This window comes from Streptopelia decaocto (genome assembly GCF_964273445.1).
Source record: "Streptopelia decaocto genome assembly, chromosome: 6".
Classification (NCBI taxonomy): domain Eukaryota; kingdom Metazoa; phylum Chordata; class Aves; order Columbiformes; family Columbidae; genus Streptopelia; species Streptopelia decaocto.
Window position 1 is genome coordinate 18196799 of NC_138660.1, and position 20091 is coordinate 18216889.

Below are 20091 nucleotides of genomic sequence, written 5' to 3' on the forward strand. Positions count from 1 at the left end.
CTGTGGGCGCATCTCCTGTCAAAGCCACCCAGTACAAGTACATTCCAGCTACCCCAAGCTCCGCTTACAGGAGTGAGGGGACAATAGATGATGTGCCAAATTGTCCACAACCTTAATATCCATTGTATTTTTGCTCCTTCATTTTAAATCCCTGATTGTTGAACTTCAGTTTTTCTCTGTCGTGATCAGGTGTAATCTAAGAATATATCAGCACGGAAGTAATTCAGCTCAGGAGCTTCTGACACCAGATCTTTAAGACTGTTATTTTCAATGATAAGAGCATTAATTCCAGCACTGATAGGCTCCCTCTGTACGCCTGAAACCTTATTTTTGTTTAGCTGGGATGAGAAAAATTATGAATAAACTTGAAACTTGTTTGAAGGTCTCAAATAGTTCACAGGCCTTGAACAGTCCCTCAGTGTTGTGATGAATTCGATGGTACATAATCCCACTATATGCATGTCTTTCTGTGATCTCCTAAGCACTGCACGGACAGCTGGTTCAGATGGGTTTTTCACAGCTGTGTGCTATAAATTGCAGAATATTGTCTCTTCAGGATGGAAAAATACAGGTTGTATTAAATCTATTCTGCACTTCTACTGCATAACACCTTTGCCCAACAAAAGACCTGTGAACATATTGAAGTTAAAATGTAGATCAACCTCTGCTAACCTTGTTAGCTGTGCTGAAGTCAAGATGGGTGGTCACCTCAGGAAATGTTTCTTTTATGGCAAGTGCTCATTTGAGTAGGAATATTTCTAGCTGGATGAGTCACCTCTTTCTCAATTGCTGCATGAGATACCAAAAAGTGCTTTTTTTTTTTTTTACATAGGGATATTCAAAGACATGGCAGAGGCTGAAAAATATGTCTTCAAAGTATCTTGTGGTGGTTTCATTCTCCACTGGGAGTATTATATGACATGTGTAGACTGACTAAAAAAAAAGTATCCTCCATTGTTTACTTTTCACTGAAAACTGATGAAATGTCTTTTTAAAAATTTTTTTACAAAGTCATGTGGTACTTGATATACAAAATCAGTCCCACAACAGTAAAATGCACTAAATCATAATAAAATTGCTCTGTTTAATGTAAAAAGTAAGAAACTTAGAGTAAAGTGCAGAAATTAGAGCGAACATTTCTGATCTGTGGCTCTTCAGTAGCAGGTTTGACTCTTCTCTGGTTTAGAGGACAAGGACCATCATCCGCATGCTGGTTGCCATGGAGACTCCCATCGCTTTCGAAATCATAACTTTTGCCTAAAAGGAAACTCCTTCAGCGTGAGTTTTTAATGACCATAGAGGTTTCTGTTTACCAGCATACTGTATACTAGATTAAAAACCACATCTAAGCAGGTGGGAGGGGAGTGAAATATTCTCTAGTAATCAGTGACAACATATTTAGTCTTTATAAAATCCACAAAACACGCAAATAGAATTACAAGACTTGCTGCATTAGATTAGGCTGTTCTGGCATCAAATCCATTATCTCTCAGTATTACAGAATCATAGAATAGTTTGGATTGGAAGGGACCTTAAAAGGTCAGTATCAGCTGCTTCAAAGGAGAATGAACTTTAGTTGCAGAACATGGGCATGGTCATAAATCCTTCTAAGTCCTGCAGAGGCCTGGCTTGAGGACAGATGGGCTGCAGAGCCTGTGAGGCCTCTCCTTCTCAAACTTTAGTTGGCAAGGGCTTCACCATAAATACAAATAATAACAGCAGTTTTTCTAGCAACAGATGTTGTATTGGGTTTGCATGGCAAGATTTTGGTACAGATGTACACGTGAACACTTGGGTCTGCCCACATGAATAGCTGTGTATCATTTATCCCTTCTGTTAGCAATACCAGAAGGTCTCTGGGGTTTGACAGCTGCGTCCACCTCTTTCTCCCTAGTGGGATTGCTCTGAAGGTAAATTTGTTTGGCCCTAGGCAGTATGCAGAAGGGTTAGTTTCAACAGCATGGATATATTGGCACAAATTTCTGGCTTGAGTAAAACTATGGTTATTCAGAAGAGGAATATAACAAAGATGCAAAATTAAGCCTCAGTTACTTTCTAGTTCTGTTGTCTTTGCTAGATGGTAACTAAATAACTACCTGTTAAATCTGCGATTTTCGCTTGATTTCTTCTTTTGAGGCTGTTTTGTGCCTCTGTGGGGGCATCAATATACTTCATTGCAATGGTTGGGGTCTGGTCCTTCTCTGGCTGAGCCTGAGTAACTGAAAGAAGAACAAAAAATTCTATTTAATTGAGTTGTATTAATGTTCGTTTGTTCAAGGAGGGAAAGATATGTCGAGTTGACTCTACCTGGCTGATGACAACTTGGTACTGTTTCAGTCCTGCCTTCTTGAAAAGACTGAACAGATTCATGGCCAGAATCTAAGTCTTTCATTGGCCTTCCCATAATCTCATTCTCAGTTGCAGTTTTATTTCTAATGAGGAAGTATGTATACATTTTCCCTTTGCCTTTCACTTCTATTTCTCCTCTTTCAGTCATCTCAAAATTCTTGTATTTTAAGCATCTAAAATATCAGAAGCAAAATGACACATGAAAATTCAAAGTTAGCAAAAAATGTCACTAACGTTTTAGAAGAGGTATTGTAATCTAAGCAGTCAAGTCACAACAGTCTGGGAATAACAGTGCTGATCCATGAACAACTGAGGTTTTGTTTCAACTGTTTATTCAAACAGCCTCATCAAAAATCAATGGATTGCATAGTCAGATATTTCTGTATGGGGAGGTTTCTTATTGACCAGTAAGCAGAAATTAAGAACTGAGGCAGGCAATATCAGACAGAACTATCTCCAGACATTTCATCAGAGAAGGCAACCAAGTTCATCAAACATGATTTACTCCTGGTTAATCCAGACTGGCTAGTCCCAACTGCCTTCTCCATGTATCCAAAAATGGCTTCCAACAGGACTTGATTTTCACTGGGACTGATGTGAGGCTGACTGGCCTATAGCTCCCCAGCCTGTCCTCCTTGCAGTTTATCAAGATAGGTGTAACATCTGGCTTTCTTCAGATGGTACAGTGCTGATCTTCATGACCTCCCAAAGATGACAGTCAGCAGCACTGTAATGCCATCACCCAGCTCTCTCATTACCCTTGGAAGCATCCCATCTGCTCCCACACACTTCTAAGGATTGAGATTTCTCAAAAGAGCCCTGATCTGATCCTCTTCCAATACTGGTACTTCACCTGCTCCTTGAACCCCGACTCTAGGTGCAATGACCTTGAAGACTGAGGCAAGAGAGGCCTTGGGTAACTCAGCCTTTATTCAGGGCACGGCCATTAAATCACCTGTCACAGAAGGCTCATATTTCCATTTATACTTTTCTGCTAAAATAGCAGAAGCTCCTTTTATTGCCCTTGAACCTTCTTTGCCCATTTCAGTGATAGCTGAGCTCTGGCTTTCCTAATATCATTCCTATGTGCCCAGACAATGCTTTTGTTGCTTGTCTTGTTGCTTGTTCCTCCTTTGTTGCTTGTCTTCGCCTCCACCTCTTGCATACATATTTTATGCATAGATAATATTATTGAAAATCTAATATTTAATTTTTATTGACATGAGTTTTATGAAAGTAAATTCCTCACTGCAAGACTAGGATAGTGGTTTATGCAGTTAATTCTTAGTAAGTACAAATAAAAATTTTGCCGCAAATTATTGTCTTGAGTCAGAGTCAGGATGTCAAATTAAATGTTCTGACCATTTTTCTAGCATCTACATCACTCTATTATTATTTCCAAGTAAGTTGTCACAGTTTTTTTTTTTTTTCTTCATATTTTGATCTCTGGAATTGAGACTCTCAAACCTCTGTCTCCATATACAAGTGTATGTGAAATAATCAGAACATATAAACCTCTGCAAACAGTGATTTTTCTTTATAAGTAAGCTGCATAAATCAGTGAATTAAGATAGCATCATCTACATCTGAAAGCTGCAGCTGTCAAGGCAGTGTTTCTTAGCACAGCTCTTCACAGGAAAAGTTACCATCATAGTTACTCACTGATAGGCACTGGAGCTTAGATGAATTTTACTCGGGACACCATGACTCTCCATCCGGGAAGCTATATTCACCGTGTCTCCAAACAAGCAATAACGAGGCATCTTTTCTCCAACAACTCCAGCCAAGACAGGACCTGTATGGATCCCAACTCTAATCTTTACAAAGACATAAAACACCCCCCAAAAATGTCACTTGTTATTTAACATCTTTTTTAATGCTTTCCAATCCCCTAAAAGCTCATTCTAAAACAACACCGGACACCAGTGAAATATCAAATATCTACAGGGAGAGGCTCTTCAAGAGAAATGCACCCATGTGGGCCAAAGTCACAGAGTAGTTCAAGGCAGCTCTTTGATGTCCTACTGCAAAACCTTGAACAGAAGCCCAACCCAAGAAGCAGACAGACACACACATCTTTGTGTTAACAACTTACCTGAATAGGATTTCCAGAAACTGGGTTCTGTACTCCTTTAGCTGCTATTATAATCCCCAAGGCAAAGTTAGCAACTCGCTCAGCATGGGTGGGGACAGGGACAGGGACGCCACCTACTACCATATAGGCATCTCCAATTGTCTCCACCTTTAAGTGAGAAGGACAAACATATGAGCATGCTATATATATATATCTTGCTAAGGTTAGTGCTTTGCTGTTCAGGGCTCTTCTTAACTGCACTGACTGCCCCTTCCTTCCAAAAAACTCTAGCATATGTGAATTTCCTTTACACGGAGATCCTTTCTTTGACTTCATATTAAAAACTGCAATGAGTTCTGTCCCTGCTTACTTGACCCATTTCAGATATCAGTATGAGACCCTAAGGAGTAAGGGATGCTGTGAAAGTGTCAGATTTCTTGTCTTCCACTTATCCAGGGCAGACCTATACGCACAAAGAACTATTCCCAGGCACAGACTCCTGAGACAGAAGGTTATCTGATAGCTGGATGCTATTAATTAGCTCTAATTCACAATGGGTGTTAAAAACATGTTTCTTTCTAAAAAGAGATTTATTTTTTAAAGAGTCACAATAAAGCAAGGGAGTCTCTTCACTGGTGACTGTCACTAAAGGGCTCACATGAATTTAAGAAACCTCCAGTCTCCAGGATGGCAGAGAATGCGAAGTGTGAACTAAGCAGATCGGGAGCATCCTTCCTTACAACCAGCTGTTTTCCCACAACGTGCTGCACCTTGTGAGACAAATGCTGCAGGGTTTGTCCTTCTTCAGGCATCCAGTCTCCTTGAAGTGCATGTTAAGGTGCCTGAGAAATACTTTGGGATTTGACCCCATGACAGAGATTTTGCTGGGAACAGAATAGGCCTATTTGACATCAAAAATTCTCAAATGTTTAAAATTAACCATAAAAGACTGTTATACAGTAAGGAAATTTTCTAAACTGCTCTCATGAGACTGCTTTGTTACTTTTAAATAAGTAAATAAATTTATATTTATATAATTTATATTTATATTTATATAATACTTTAAATAAGTAAATAAGAGAGTAATTTAAATTAGATTAATGGGATTTCTTAAAAATGAACACCAATAGGAGAGCGAGAACATAATTTCATCTTTGGGTTTTTTCATTAACATACGACTTCAAACTGTTCAGCACATTAGTCTAGAAAAATATGTTCCTGTACATGCCGTCTATCAAGATAGTCAACCCTGTAGTAATGCCAGCAGTTTTCTGTAATGAATTAAAAACAACTGTAAAAAGCTATTTATGCAAATAGATACCCTAATTATTTTTCAGCTGTGGTACATTTAATTTAACAAGATCTTTTTGTATCTTCAGATGTTTAAATCTTGGGCCAAGTTTCTTTGATCAGTCTCAATATTTCACTTCCTTCTCAATTCCCCAAAATAGTAATCTCATCCTCTCTCTCTGTACCCTAGTAACCTCCTTCAATATTAATAGGAGTTATATACAGGCATCAAAAGGAGATTATTATAGTGACAGATAATTTACTCATGATGTATGATTTAGAAAGAATATAATGCTAATTTATCCTAAAATCTGTGGGCCATATCTTGAATGCTTCAATTATTGAATACAGTTTCCTTGCCAAGGCAGAAATTCTTCTGATTTCCCAGTACAATTTACTGCTTGTCTTGCTGGAGCAAGGAATGAAGGAGATTTGGATTTCAACCTTTACTATTTCTGCATTCCTAAATATTTAATGTACAAGGGACAGACAGAAACTGAGGACTTGTTCTTCAGCTCATAAAATCTGGGTAGCTCTGGAAATGTTGATAATGCTATTATTATATGTTAATCAGGGTTCTGATCTTTCGAGCAGGTTTTGGAGACAACACATACACTACAGTCTAGATCTAATTAATGCTTTTGGGGGTCAGTGGGAGATCTATACCATTACCTAAGATCTCCGTGAAGCAAAACAAAGTCTAGGTATTATCTGGGTATTGTTTATAATGTTATTTCTCAACAAAGGAGATATTGACATAGTGACCAATTTCCAACAGGTTAAATTAAAAGAACTAGGAGAAGTTTTCAAACTGGTCCACAACCTAGGATATCCTGTCATGTTGGGTAGGCACTTGAGAGCGGAAAGAGAGATGTATGGAAGAACAGCCATTCTGGTGTTAGTGTCGTGGAAAGAGACTCTAGCCCATGTTAGAAGTTACATTCCAGTAAAAAAAATTTAAATATATTTAATCACACCTCCACCTGTTTTTTAGTTTCTCTGTGTAGCCATTACAATTATGCAATATTTTATGGTTTATCAAAAATCGTGCTGGGTAAGAAGATTTAAGTGTATTTAAAAACAAACAAGCAAACGAACAAAAAACCCCCCAGCAAAATCTTTTCTAGAGTATTTCTACAGCCTATATCGATCAGTACATACCTTGTACACATCATGCACTGTGGTCAGTCTGTCAAATCGTAGGTACATTGAATTTAACATGAGAACTATCTGAATAGGCTCACATTGGGCACAAATGTTGGTAAAGGTCACAACATCGCTGAATAATATGGTGCACTCCTTGAATTCTCCTGTGGGCAGAAAGACCAGTGGTGAGTACTTGTAATGGCTGGACAATCACAACATCCCTTTGAGACCTGTTTGCAAAGATTACTTTCTCATAATTGTTTTAGGACATGAAACCTACCAGTTGTAATATTCATATAATACAGGTGCTCATACAAAAGAGATGTCAATATAAGAGTGTATCCAATGTAAGAATCATCACACATCTCAAACAATCCAGACAACTGAATACATCTCTTTGTCCATCTACATTCAGGATAAACTTAGCTCTTTACCCCTATCTTCATATATGTTCTTACTAAAGGGAATTTAAGATAATTCTTACTTGCTATCCCTAGTAACAACGAGAATCTTGATGATTCTAGGTTTATAGATAGCACAGAGGAACTGAAAGAATTTTCTAGGAAAGACCAGGTTTTTTATTCCTTTCATTTTTGAGCCCTCATTTCCCTATATGCCCCCGTTAAAAAGAAAATCTCAGTTTACTGCTTAAACACTGACTTTTTTTGCCTGAACGGGCAGTTGCTGCCACCTTTCACCTCCTAGGGAACAATTTTGGCAAATAACTTCCAAAGCTTTGTTTGAAAGAATAGTCTGTGGTCCTCCTCCTACCTATGAGCGTCACCAAGCAGAGATTGTACTCCACAACAGGGGGGATGGGGCTGTGCCAGCACCCCGGCCTCTCCATCCACATCACCTGGTGCACAAATCATGCATCACAAACGGTTCCTGTTCATTCACCTGCCTCAACTCGCTTCCCCTCTTTCAGCTGGTTGGCCACATGCTGAGGAAGCATGGCATAGAGCAGAGCTTCAGTCTTCTTCTTCTCATCCTCCAGGTGCTTCGACAGTATCCGCAGTTCTTCTTTCTTCCTCTCCAGCTGGTTAGAGAGCTCCATCTCTGCCAGTCGCTGCTGATTGAGAAGAATCAGATCCCTGGTCACATCGTGAGGTGCAATATCTGCAATATGCATCTGTCGCTCCTCCAGTTCATGCAAAGTGCGAAGCAAAGGTGAACAGAGATAGAGCATGCACTGCAGGGACTCCATCCAGATCATCTGGCCTGTTTGAAACAAGTGTCGGTAAGAGTTTTCAGCAGTTTGGACTTTCACGTGATGCTCAGTACTACTGATGTTAATTTTAGGGGATGATTTCTAAGGAGAGTGACTTTTTGTAGTGTCTGGATCATCACAGGAATCACCCTGTTTCCTGGAATTAGAGGTGGACTTGTCAGAGGAGGTAGACTAGGCAAATAAAAAAATCTCAGGACCCAGAAAGCAATCAGTCACTCATTGCAACTGCTAAGCAGAGCCCAACCATGCTTCAGGTCTCTCCTCTTCAAAAAGGAACCCCAGTGCTCACAACATCTCTCTCTCCTCTCTGTTCTTGAGCTGTTCCTGAATCCAGTCACTCAGCGTCATGCACAGGGGATCTGAGACTCACAATGATTACGTGAAACATTTAAAATCTAATTTCACAGTGAGTAAAATGTGGGCCCAGTAAGGTCAACAGAGCTTCCCTTCTTGGAAGCTGGAGCTCTCAGTCACTATGGTAGTCTAAATAAGCAGGCACAAAAATGCCTAAAAGGATTTTTGGTGGGGAATTGAGTTTTTGTTTTCTTTCTTGAGATTTGGTTATGAGTTTGATTTTTCTTATATTTTATTAGTATTATTATTCTTTATTTGCTTTGTAAGTATCCTTGGTTTCTGAACAGCAACGCGGGAATTTCTCTTTTTCTCTCTTTCTCTCTCTCTCTTTCTCTCTCTCTTTCTCTCTCTCTTTCTCTCTCTCTTTCTCTCTCTCTTTCTCTCTCTCTTTCTCTCTCTCTTTCTCTCTCTCTTTCTCTCTCTCTTTCTCTCTCTCTTTCTCTCTCTCTTTCTCTCTCTCTTTCTCTCTCTTTTTCTCTCTCTCTTTCTCTCTCTCTCTCTTTCTCTCTCTCTCTCTTTCTCTCTCTCTCTCTTTCTCTCTCTCTCTCTTTCTCTCTCTCTCTCTTTCTCTCTCTCCCTCTCTCTCTCTCCCTCTCTCTCTCTCCCTCTCTCTCTCTCCCTCTCTCTCTCTTCCTCTCTCTTTCTCTCTTTCTCTTTCTCTCTTTCTCTTTCTCTCTTCTCTTTCTCTCTTTCTCTCTTTCTCTCCCTCTTTCTCACTCTCTCTCCCCATCCCCAGGGCAACTGGATGAACACCTTGAAAACTAACAGGATTGGAGCATCAGAAATACTATGTGAATTAACCCTCATGGCATAAGAGAAAGTAAAATTATACCTGTGACTAGTTAAAGTTACTTGTTTTGGTAACATCACTTTTTTCAAGGTCTCCCTAAACTCCTATTTTTTTCTGAATCCCAGGAATACCATATTCGATGCTCATCAAGTAAAGATAAAAGGAGAGAAGGGAATATTAGTTCATATTACATAGTTCAGAGAAGCAAAATTGAGATCACAGAATACTTAAAACAAATGCCATTATAGTTAATTACACAAAGCAGAGAATCATTCCATACTCATTACTCTCAGTAAAAAATAAAGTAAATAAAATATCTTTTTTTGCCAAAATAATTTTAATTGGTAAAATCTTGTGTAATGTAGGGGGGTTAAGACAGAACTCAGAATGTAAAAATGTGACTAGAAAAAAAAAGCACAGCTAACTAATCTATTTTTATCTGCATTTGAAACACAGCCAGTAGCAAATAACTCCCCTCAAAGGCATAAATTAAGAATGAAACATGCATTCACATATTAGGAATCAAAATGTACAAAGGCGCAGGGAAAGCCATTGCTTTCCTCCAGCTGCAGCAATGTTATGAGGATTTTGTCTTTAAGCGCTTCCCTCTGCCCTTTGCCTGGCAGCCGGGACCCGCGCAGTGGCAGGAATTGTGCTCACCTTCTCATTATCATCTGTATGTGCCCAAGATGCAATCCCTGAGCTGTGAACTGGCATTGCCTGTGCTGGGCAACTGCGTTTAAAGTGTCATTGCACGTACAAAGCAGTAATTTTCTTTGGCAAAGGAGACTCTTGGCCGTGCAGAGTGATTCAGTGTCGGGTGCACAGGCTGATGTGTAGAGCTATGGGGAGCAGGGACACAGACATTGCTTGTACACAGCTCAGTGCATCCCTGCGTTGAGCCCAGTGGCTATGCGAGCAGAAGCTGGGTCTGAGGGCTGGCACCGTGTCCCTGCCACCACAGCTCCCCAGTGAAAACAAAGGTCGCAGCTGGGGAGATTCACAGGGCAACTGGCATTGCATCCTAACCAAGACCAAGAGTGATGACACAAACATGTTGCAGGAATCACCCCAGGATGATGCCTTACATTATATATTTGGTTCTAACCTCTGCAAAGAAAAACGCACAGGGTATCACAATGGGGGAAGTTCTCACACCTCTTCTGGGAAATGAGCATGGCTGGGCACCTCTCTGAGGTGCCTGTACACAAACGTGCACAGCATGGGGAGAACCAGGAGGAACTAGAGGTCTGTGTGCAGTTTCAGGGCTACCATGTCAGTGGGATCATAGAGGCTTGGTGGGGTAGTTCACATATACGGAGTACTGCAAAAGGTGAACAAAAACTCTTCAGAAAGGACAGACAGGCAAGGAGGGGAAGCTGCCTTTTATGCAAAAGGCTGCAGGATTTCTGTTTTTTTGCCAAGAATGGCTGGACCAGATTATCCTTGTGGTCCCCTCCAACCTGGTATTCTATGATTCTATGTGAGAGCGCAAGGGAAACGCACAGAGCTCTGCCTAGGGCTGGATGATGAGCCAGCTGAGAGCTTCTAGATAAGGATTAGAGGGCTGACCAATGTGGGTGGTGTGCCCTGCTCAGGAAGACAAGGTAGATGACACTTTCTAAGGCAAGTGGAGGAAGCCTCATGGTGGACTTGAGCTACTTGGATATCTGCTGGACAGACAACACAGCAGGGCACCACCAATTTGGGAGATTTCTGGAGGGCACTGAGGTACTGACACAGGTGAGCTTCCTGATACAAGTGACTGATGAGGGGAGGTGTCCTGCTACACCTGACACTTACAAACAGTGAAGAACTGTGGATGTGAAAGCTGGGCACAGCCCTTGCTGCAATGACTGTGCGATGGTGGAGCACAGGAACCTGGGAGGAGTGAACAAGGCAAAAAAGCAAGATTGCAACCCCAGACTTGGGGAAACTGGGATTTGTCCCATTCAGGGATCTGCTTGGAAGAATCCCATGGGCTACAGTCTTGTAAAGAAGAAGAGTCTGGAACAGCTGATTGATTTCCAAGGATCTCCTCTTTCAAGTTCAGGAATGGTCTATCCCAATATGCAGAAAGTCAAGTAAACATGGCAGGAACATTAGGAAAACACTGCCTTTCCAAGCCTTTCAAGTGGGAGCACAGTTGTTATTTCTGACTGAAAAAGCCTTCAAAATCTGGTGAGGTACTAGCAGAATTTGTCTACAAGAATCTTAAAGTACTGTTTCTCTAAACAGAGCCACCTAATCCTCTCCTCACTACACAAAGACAAGGCCATTTATAAGACTTACGTGAAGCCAGGAGTCCACAGAAAGGCATTAGTTCAACTCCAGCATAATTCCTGATTAAATATGAACACTTATGCTATTGAAAACAGTGAAGTACCTCTCAGCTCTAGCATTGGCCGTTGTTTCCATGATTCTGGCATCATCTCTCTTCTAGTCTGGAAGACAAATTGGCTGTTGATGAATTTCTGAATGCTAGAGATGGTGAAGGGTACCTCTGGATGAATGATACTGAAATAGTGATCCAAGCAGATGCCCATGGTCTGAAGGCCAGGTACAATCTTTTGAATGCTCACCCCAGCTTGCTTCACTCTGAGCTTAAAAAGAACATATGGACAATGTGTTAAAATTCATATCCTGTTTGGTTTCAGGCCAACCTACAGCTAATCACTGTTTATACATTTCCGCACATTTAGCTTTGCTATAGTACATTACTTATTTCTGAGCAAAGTTTCTGTGTTACTAGTGTATTCCTGCAAAACTCTGAGTGTCCTTCATAGCAAGACAAAGCCCCCAGAAAGGAACGTTACTATCCAAATGCTCTTCCATATCAATTGTTACAATCAAATCAGAACAAAACTATCTGCTATCACCACTGTTTGCATTTGTGCAGGCATGACAAATAGCCTTACAGGTAGCTGCAGGAAAAAATTAGAGATACCAGAGTGTGTCCTGCATTCCAAAAATAAAACAGCTGTAGCACAAAATGTCTTGGCAAATATTAATTTTCTAATGGATGCCATGGGTTACGTTCTCTTATCCATTGCTGTGTAAAGGTTTAGTTATTCTCTTTTAGCCTTACAACCACATATAAGCTCTTAAGTCCTGCAGAAATCTCCCCTATGCCTTCACTGCTTGTCATCAGAGCTATTGAAGCTCTGACCAGCTACCAATAATGGGTGCAGGGCTTGCCCTTTGTCCACAGTAATAATTTTATCACATTATGCTGGCTGTATATCTTGCAAGGTTTAAAACTCTGAACTTTGGTTAATGTGGACAGTGGCACAAAGCAGACTGTGGTCTAGAATCTCTATCAGTGTGATAGAACCACGTTTCCTGAGTGGCTGTATACAACTTTCTTTCGCTGTCCCTTTCTCAGCTTCTCTTTTCTTTGCTCCTGTCCTAAGCCAATATTCTCTGCCTGGAATTAGGCGCAAGAGGAACTATAGCTTGGTGGGAGCCCAGGCTAGTTGGAGAGCAGCCACAGAGCAGTCCCTGGGAAGGGAAAGGCAATTCCATTGCTGCAGAGTATGTGTGCACAGGAGAGGAGGCTCAGTCCTCCCCTGGAAGATAAAGAGATTTTGGGGTCCTGTTCCTACTATAAGGGGACACATGCTGCCCGATTGAGTAGGTAGCTATGTTTTCGCAGCACAAGCTTGTAGGAGCAGACTCCAGATGCACGGAGAGCCCCAACTGCCAGCAGAGCCTTACAAAGGCCTTTGGCTGGGTTGGGGACTGGGAGGAGAGGGTGACTAGCTATCAGTACAAGAGCAGCTTAAAGGATGGGTTGTGTCTCTGGCACATCCAAAGACAGGAAGGTGGCCAGAAACCTAATAAAATTATGTTCTGTGTTTGGTAATGGATAGACTGCTGCAATAAACCTTGTTGGCATATCTGCAGCTGTTTCAGACATGGTAATCTCAGTAAATTCAAAGGAGTTTCCCATCTGAAATAATCCAGATCCAGTTGTAACAAGTGACTTCTATTGCATGTCTTTGTACAGAGCATTTCTGTAAATGAGAGTGCTCTGTATACAGAGCACATGCAGCAGTGAACTGTAGGACAGTCAAAACAGAAGAAAATTATTATATGGCCTATGTAAACAAAGTGCCCTTACCACATGCTTGTCCTACCTCTTTGTCAAAAACCATATGAAAAGGAAGTCCATTGCAAAATGTTTTTGTGTCAATCCAGAGGCTCTTAGGATAAACAGGCTCAAATCCTCTCAGGAGCTTACCTATGGGAAGACAAATGTCTAGTTTTCAATCATGTTGCACCTCATAAAAGCCGTCAACACTATCTTTTAGCACTCAGTGAGACAAGACCGTATATCATAATGAGCAAAGACAAATTAAACAGTGTGTGGGTCCAGAAATGTGCATACATCTGTGCTAAATGTTCTATAGTTTAACACACAGCTGATTAGCAACTAATCTGATTTGGGTGAGCCTTTAAAACTTAACCACACAAAGAGCACAGAGCATTGGATGCATGAAATTATGTGGAAAGAATAAGAATAGATGAACAACTGTAGATGCTTCTGCTCTATGCATTTGCAGATGTCATAGCAAAATAACACAGCTATATCCCACAAAAATGTACCCAGAAGTGGTTTTAATATACTTTGCCAGCTACTAAGTAACATGGAAAAACAGCATGATCTGGGTTTCAGCCTCCTATACAAAGAAGTCTAGTCTGTAGCATAGAGACCAAACTACTGTTTCATTCCTATTTTACTTACCCCAAATTTTTTTTCAGAATGGTCACAAATCTACAGAGAAGGGTTTGCTTGCTAGCAAACAGGTATTTTCGTAGAATGAATAGAATGGGCAAAATAGTCAAAAGCACCCATCTGACTGAAGCACGCAAAGCCTTTGATCTTCACACTACAAACTTGGATTCTCTAGTAACCCACAATAATCAAAAGGATGATTATTTCAAGCGACCTGTCTCCACCGGACAGTGGCTATAACAGGCTGGTAAATCAGTAACTCCTACTTGATAACAAATGCTTGAGTCACTTTGGAGACTGGTGAAAAAGAACACAAAATTTAGGACCCAACTTTTAGAGCTCTTACTGCTTCAGGAGAAGTCGATGCAAGTTTTTCATCTTTCAAAGTCTGGCTCTTGATAACTCCTGCATTTATTGTTAAAGGATTTTTTAAAGTAATAATGCTACTCTATGATTTTATTTTGAATACATATTAATTTCTTACTCAATATATCTGCTCTTGTAATGCATGTGGCATTGCACCAGATGATATCAGTTTTTCACTCTTCCCAGAATCCAGGCATCTTGGCAGAGGAATAAAAAGATCCTAACTGTAAAAATTGTTCAATTTTATAAACATATATAAACAGAGATTATAAACGTATAATATATAAAGACATGAAAGCAGATTGCTACATTAGTAGTATTAGTAGATTAGATTAGATTAGATTTTTGGTAGTGGAGGGTGTGATTTGGCTTTCAGAATTTACTACAGTTGATGATTTTGGAAAGGAGTAGCAGCTATCAAGTTAAAAAACATTATTTCAAAATCATAATCTTAGACCAAGTGACATGGAAAGGAATTATCAAATGTACCACACAATGACATTTTATAGAAGAATACTTTTCAGAAGAAAACCCTGTTTAAGAGACAAAAGTGACAGGTCATATTCCATTTAAGTATCTGTCATTACTAAGCATGCTTATTATCTTAAATTTTTCTTTTGATTACCAATGTCTAAACAAAAGAAACTTTACCAGAAACATTTTGAAAAGACACAGAGGAAACATGAATGGTAACTTCAAAATGGATGGGTAGGTGGAGATAGGGAAGCTTACTGACTTTCTCATTGTGGAGATTCAGGAATGATGACAAGCTCCCCATGAATGATCTCTCACCTTTTCCTAATGTGATTACTCCTCTTAATGTTTTCCAGTGACTTTTCTTGACAGGACAAACAGAGCTTCCTCTGTCTCTAATTGTATTCTTGGCTTTTTCAAGGTCCTGTTGAAATCAAAAATCCAAACGGAAATTAAAGAGTGTTTTTTATTTAAATCGTATTTTAATAATATAGTGATAATGAACATTAAGATACCTCTGTAGTCAGTGGGTTCTCAATTTGTTTTTCACAGTCAGCAAGATATTGAGGAGAGGACGGAAATGTCTTTCTTTCCTTGTATGAAAATACAGGGTTTTGAGTGACAAGAAAAACAATATGTTCTTTTTTACCAGTTCTTTCTTCTTCCTCTGTTTGATTGACTATTTCCATTGAAATCTCAATGTTAAAAAAATCCAGGGCTGCTGCACCGATGATTCCTAAAGAGGAAACAAAAGATGGTATTGCCAAGAACAAATCCTTTCAATTTTCCCTTTTAGAGGGCCCACAGTGGAATTTCACTGTTTCAGAAATCACTTTTCTAAAGGACTCCAGAAGAAGACATCAACCTGCTGTTTGTTATCTGTGTTGTTACTGCCATTGGCATGGTAAGAATATGTGCATAGGAGATAAGCTTTAAAGTTACTGTTTCTTTTGTTTTGTCTGATGACAAATGCTTATTTTCACTAGAAAAAGCTCAGCAGGATACCTGAAGAATGTGTCCAAATAGTCATACATGGCAATAATATGAATTTCCATTAACCAAAAAATGCAGGGGGTCTAAGGAGATCCTGCTATAACAATCTATTTCGCAGAATCATAGAATCATTTTGGTTGGAAGAGACGCTCGGGATCATCAAGTCCAACCATAACCTAACTCTAGCACTAAACCATGTCCGTAAGAACCTCGTCTAAATGCTTTTTAAACACCTCCAGGATGGTGACTCCACCACTTCCCTGGGCAGCCTGTTCCAAGGCTTGACAACCCTTTATGTGAAGAATTTTTCCTAATATCCAATCTAAACCTCCCCTGGCACAACTTGAGGCCATTTCCTCTTGTCCTGTCACTTGCTACTTGGGAGAAGGGACCAACACCCTTGATGCTACAACCTCCTTTCAGGTAGTTGTAGACAGCGATAAGGTCTCCCCTCAGCCTCCTTTTCTCCAGGTTAAACAGCCTTTCAGTCATTCTAGCATATTTTCTTTCGAAAGGAAGGAAATATCTTTCATGAAGATGCACAATCAGTCCTCTGAATTCTGCATAGCTGTTAGGACAACAACATGAAAAGCTCTGTCTGAAATTCCAAATAGTTCTGTGCTTCAATAGGAATATGAAATGAGTTTTGACAAAGGGGGAAGTTTTGATAAACTTCTAAATTCAGCAGCATCTATCAAATAAAGGAATGTGATCATCTTTTACAGACTTGCAGCTATTTAACCCTTGCATGAGTACAACTGTGGAGATTTCTTTAAATGCTGGAAAAAGATTAATTTTTGAGCAGGGTTCAATAGTAGTTTCACAGACTGCACGTACTGCAGGAGTATTTATTACTTGATGGGTATATGTCTTCAAACCAACTATAAATGGTACTTCACTGTAATTTAAGGGGCACGAGTTACCAAGAACTAATCAACAGGTAGACACAATACACACCAATAACTTTCATTTTTCTTCCAGGAAAGGAATTATATAGGAATTCTGTAGGAGGAACAGACAGTATCATAAATCTTGATGAAGCCACTGAGGGCTAGGAGTGATCAGGCAGTCAGGGAAGCACCAAGGTCAGATGTCTGGTAACTAAACTCTACTAGGCTTCAGTTCCATGGCCAGTCCGCATCTGAAAAAAAATACTCTACAACAGAAGCAAAGTATATCTACAAATATATTATTATCCTGTATATATATATATAGTATTACCAGATGATCTGTACTCTGTATTCTATCTGATTACCTGGCACAATATGGCACAGACCTCTTCTATCTGAATAGTAATGTAAATGCATTGACCCGTCTTCATTCTTTTCTACTCTAAAAGATGGGGCATTCATCTCCTGAGGAAAAACAAACAGAAACAAAACTTCAATATCTTTTGGTGGTGAATCCCACTTGTATAAAAGCATCTCATGTCTTAATAAAATAAGCAGTAATCTGAATAAGCTGAAATAATTTTTAAAAAAATGTTCATTTGTGAAGGAAAAACTGCTATGCTTTAGAGAAAATGTACTAAATAATATCTAATGTTGAGGAATACTCAGAAAAAAACTATTATAAAAATGGTGGTAACATTTTTAAGTAATACATTTCAGGACCTATGAGAGCCTGTTATAGCATCTCTTTCCACTATTTGTTCACACGTATGAGATGCTGTTCCTCCTGTTGCAAAGTCTGGTGGAGTGCACCCATACCTGTTCAGTATTTACTACTGAAACTTGCCTGGTAAGAAAGGGACAGGTAGCTGTGCAATGCATCCAGGTTCTCTATGAATTCATAGAGATTTCCACCCAGTGTCCTCAGCATGTGGTCATAGCCTGAGCGTTTACAGAATTCAAAGAAATATGCTCCAAACTCTCTCAGAACCACGTCAGCAGGAACACCTAACAAAATAAAGATACCTTAATGAATAAGAAAGGTTGGAAGTTCTTGGAATTCTGTCAGGAGGATTAAGAGTGAATGCAGAAAGTTTGCACCACAAGGAGGGCATTCCAAACACCACAGGTGACTAAGATCTGGGCTGCGGTCTCAGGCTTGACCCAGGATGGTTCATTTTGGAGGCACGGTGACACATACCTAATATTTTGCAGGCTTTGTCGACTAGCTGCATTGTGATCTCATCTTTGTAAACCTCAAAAGTCAAGAAAGAATCCTGGACTCCAGCCTGCAGTCTGCAACAGAGAAGACGATATTCTTGTCTCAGCAGCGCTGTAAATATAACATGCCTGGGTGACCCAACCAGCATTCATTAAGCATGGTTTGTTTTTAACTCACTCCTTCACCTCCTTCAAGCATTATATTAGAACATGCTACTTCCCCTAACGGTTTGTGTTGTTTTAAAACAGCTGAATGGTGGTGTCCACCTCTCAATTTCTGCTATTTCACGTTGTGGTATTATGGTAAATTCTTTCAAGGACAAGGGCATCACGCTGTGGGGGGCTAGAGCAAGTGGACTCTTAGTTTGTCTTCTGGTCTACTGGCTTGTTGTTCAGTGTGGCTACAATATCAAGCTCTTGGGTCTCTAGACTTGACCAAAAACTTGCTGAATATTTATACTGGCTTCTATGGCTACTATATGTATGTATGTAAGTACCATTTTTATATCTTTATCTCTTAGAAAATGCCACAAATCTCATAAAGTAAAAACAGAGGTGATATATTTAGCTACTTTCCTGAAAGTACTGTAATTAAACTGACTTCATATCAAGGATGACATCTTTTCAGTGTAATCACTTTTCAATATTGTCACAATGAGGCAGTGAGTCTATTGCACAGTTATCTATAAGACTAAGTGTCATCCTTAATTATCTGATATAACAAATTAATTGGGGCGAATTAGTATCAGAGTATGAAGTGTTCCAAGGTAAGAAACTCTTGCTTTTGCCCTGTTAGTTACTTCCAGTAATTACTTGAGATACACATCAGCTGTCACTTACCAGTGAGAAATTCTAATCCTCTGCTGCTAAATTCCTGAGTATTTTCTTTCAATACCCTACATTTATTGGGAACACATTACCTTAATTTTTCCCATGTTTCTTCACCATACTTTTCAACCACCAAAGACTTCAGGCATGTATTTATAAATCCATACTGCAAAAGGAAATACATGAACATGGAAAAGACATATTGATTTTCAAAATGCAGCCCAAATGCCATCTCTTTGTATTTAAAATTCCACTGCTAGTTTTATATTGGTAAAGATAATCATGTTTGACAGCCATTATATCTTTCAGTAAACAGCATAGCCCTTTATCTCAGCATTTCACAGGCCTTCAGCGAAACAGAGCAGACAGACTCAATCCTATTCTGCAGCTAAGGACCCGAGACGCCGGGTCCGGAGCTGCTGTGCCGTGCGTGCCGCCTGGAGCGCGTCCCTGCGGCGGCCGGAGCAGCGGCCATGCCCGGCTGCAGCTCCAGCCGGCGAGTTTGGCTTTGCCGTGACTGTTATTGTTGGCGTTAGTGCTGGCAAACCGTCCACTGGAGATGGGGGAAAATAGGTAAAAAGGATAAGCGTGAGTAGCACCATCGCAGCAGCCTAAGAACGGTGCGGTCCAAACCCCCTAAAAGCAATGCGGGGCGGTGAGGCTGGCGGGGCAGGCAGGAGCTCTCTGCCGGCTGGTCTCTCGGGCCAGGAGTGAACGGCAGGAGCTGTCTGTACGTCTGTCCCCGGCAGAAGCTGTCTGCCCCCGACACCAGCTGTCTGCCCCCGACAGGAGCCGTCTGTCCCGACTCGTCCCCGCTCCCTTCCCGGGGCTAAAGGAGGGTCCCAGGTGCCTGCCTGACCCTGCAGGTCCCCGCAGCCCGGCCCGGGAGCCCCCGCGCCCGCCGCCGCCGCCCGCTCACCATCCTGCCGCCGCCTCGGGCCCCGCAGCCGCCCCGGCTCCCGCCGCCGGCTCCCGCCGCGCCGCCCCGCTGCCTGCCCGGGGGCGGCGGCACGGCCAGGCCCGGCCCCGCTGGTCTCGCCCCCCGCTGCCACCGCGGTCACACCGGAGCACAGTGAGCTGCCCGGGCAGGCGCGGTTCAAGGCTCCTTCTCCCGCCTGCCTGGGCTTCCGCAGAGAACACGCGTTTTCTGTAGCTGCCTGTGCGGCAGGAATTCGGAGTGATGCCAAACAGCATCTCAGCAAAGTGGCATCATTGCCACGTTTGCAGGTTATGGGAGTTTCCTAATCCCAGGTCCCTGGAGCCCGTGGCATGGCCAGGTGGGACGTGGTGTGGTCAGATCCAGCTGGACATGGCATGGTGCTGGCAGGCTCACCAGGTCCTGAGCAT

The 20091-nt window shown here is 41.1% G+C and overlaps 1 protein-coding gene across 1 annotated transcript; it reads right to left on the reverse strand.

Moving 5' to 3' along the window:
* Positions 1 to 1062: 1062 nt before the first annotated feature.
* LOC309441599 (guanylate cyclase soluble subunit beta-2-like) lies at positions 1063 to 19738 on the reverse strand. Its single transcript, XM_082056415.1, has 16 exons — positions 19664 to 19738; positions 18837 to 18910; positions 17897 to 17991; positions 17543 to 17703; positions 17061 to 17160; positions 15328 to 15548; positions 15131 to 15236; positions 13374 to 13477; positions 11621 to 11837; positions 7760 to 8080; positions 6875 to 7023; positions 4445 to 4591; positions 4012 to 4166; positions 2308 to 2522; positions 2097 to 2219; positions 1063 to 1257 (listed from the first exon to the last, which is right to left on the reverse strand). The coding sequence occupies exons 1-16, from the start codon at positions 19664 to 19666 to the stop codon at positions 1106 to 1108; spliced, it is 2343 nt and encodes a 780-aa protein (XP_081912541.1). The 5' UTR covers positions 19667 to 19738; the 3' UTR covers positions 1063 to 1105.
* Between the last annotated feature and the right edge of the window lie 353 nt (positions 19739 to 20091).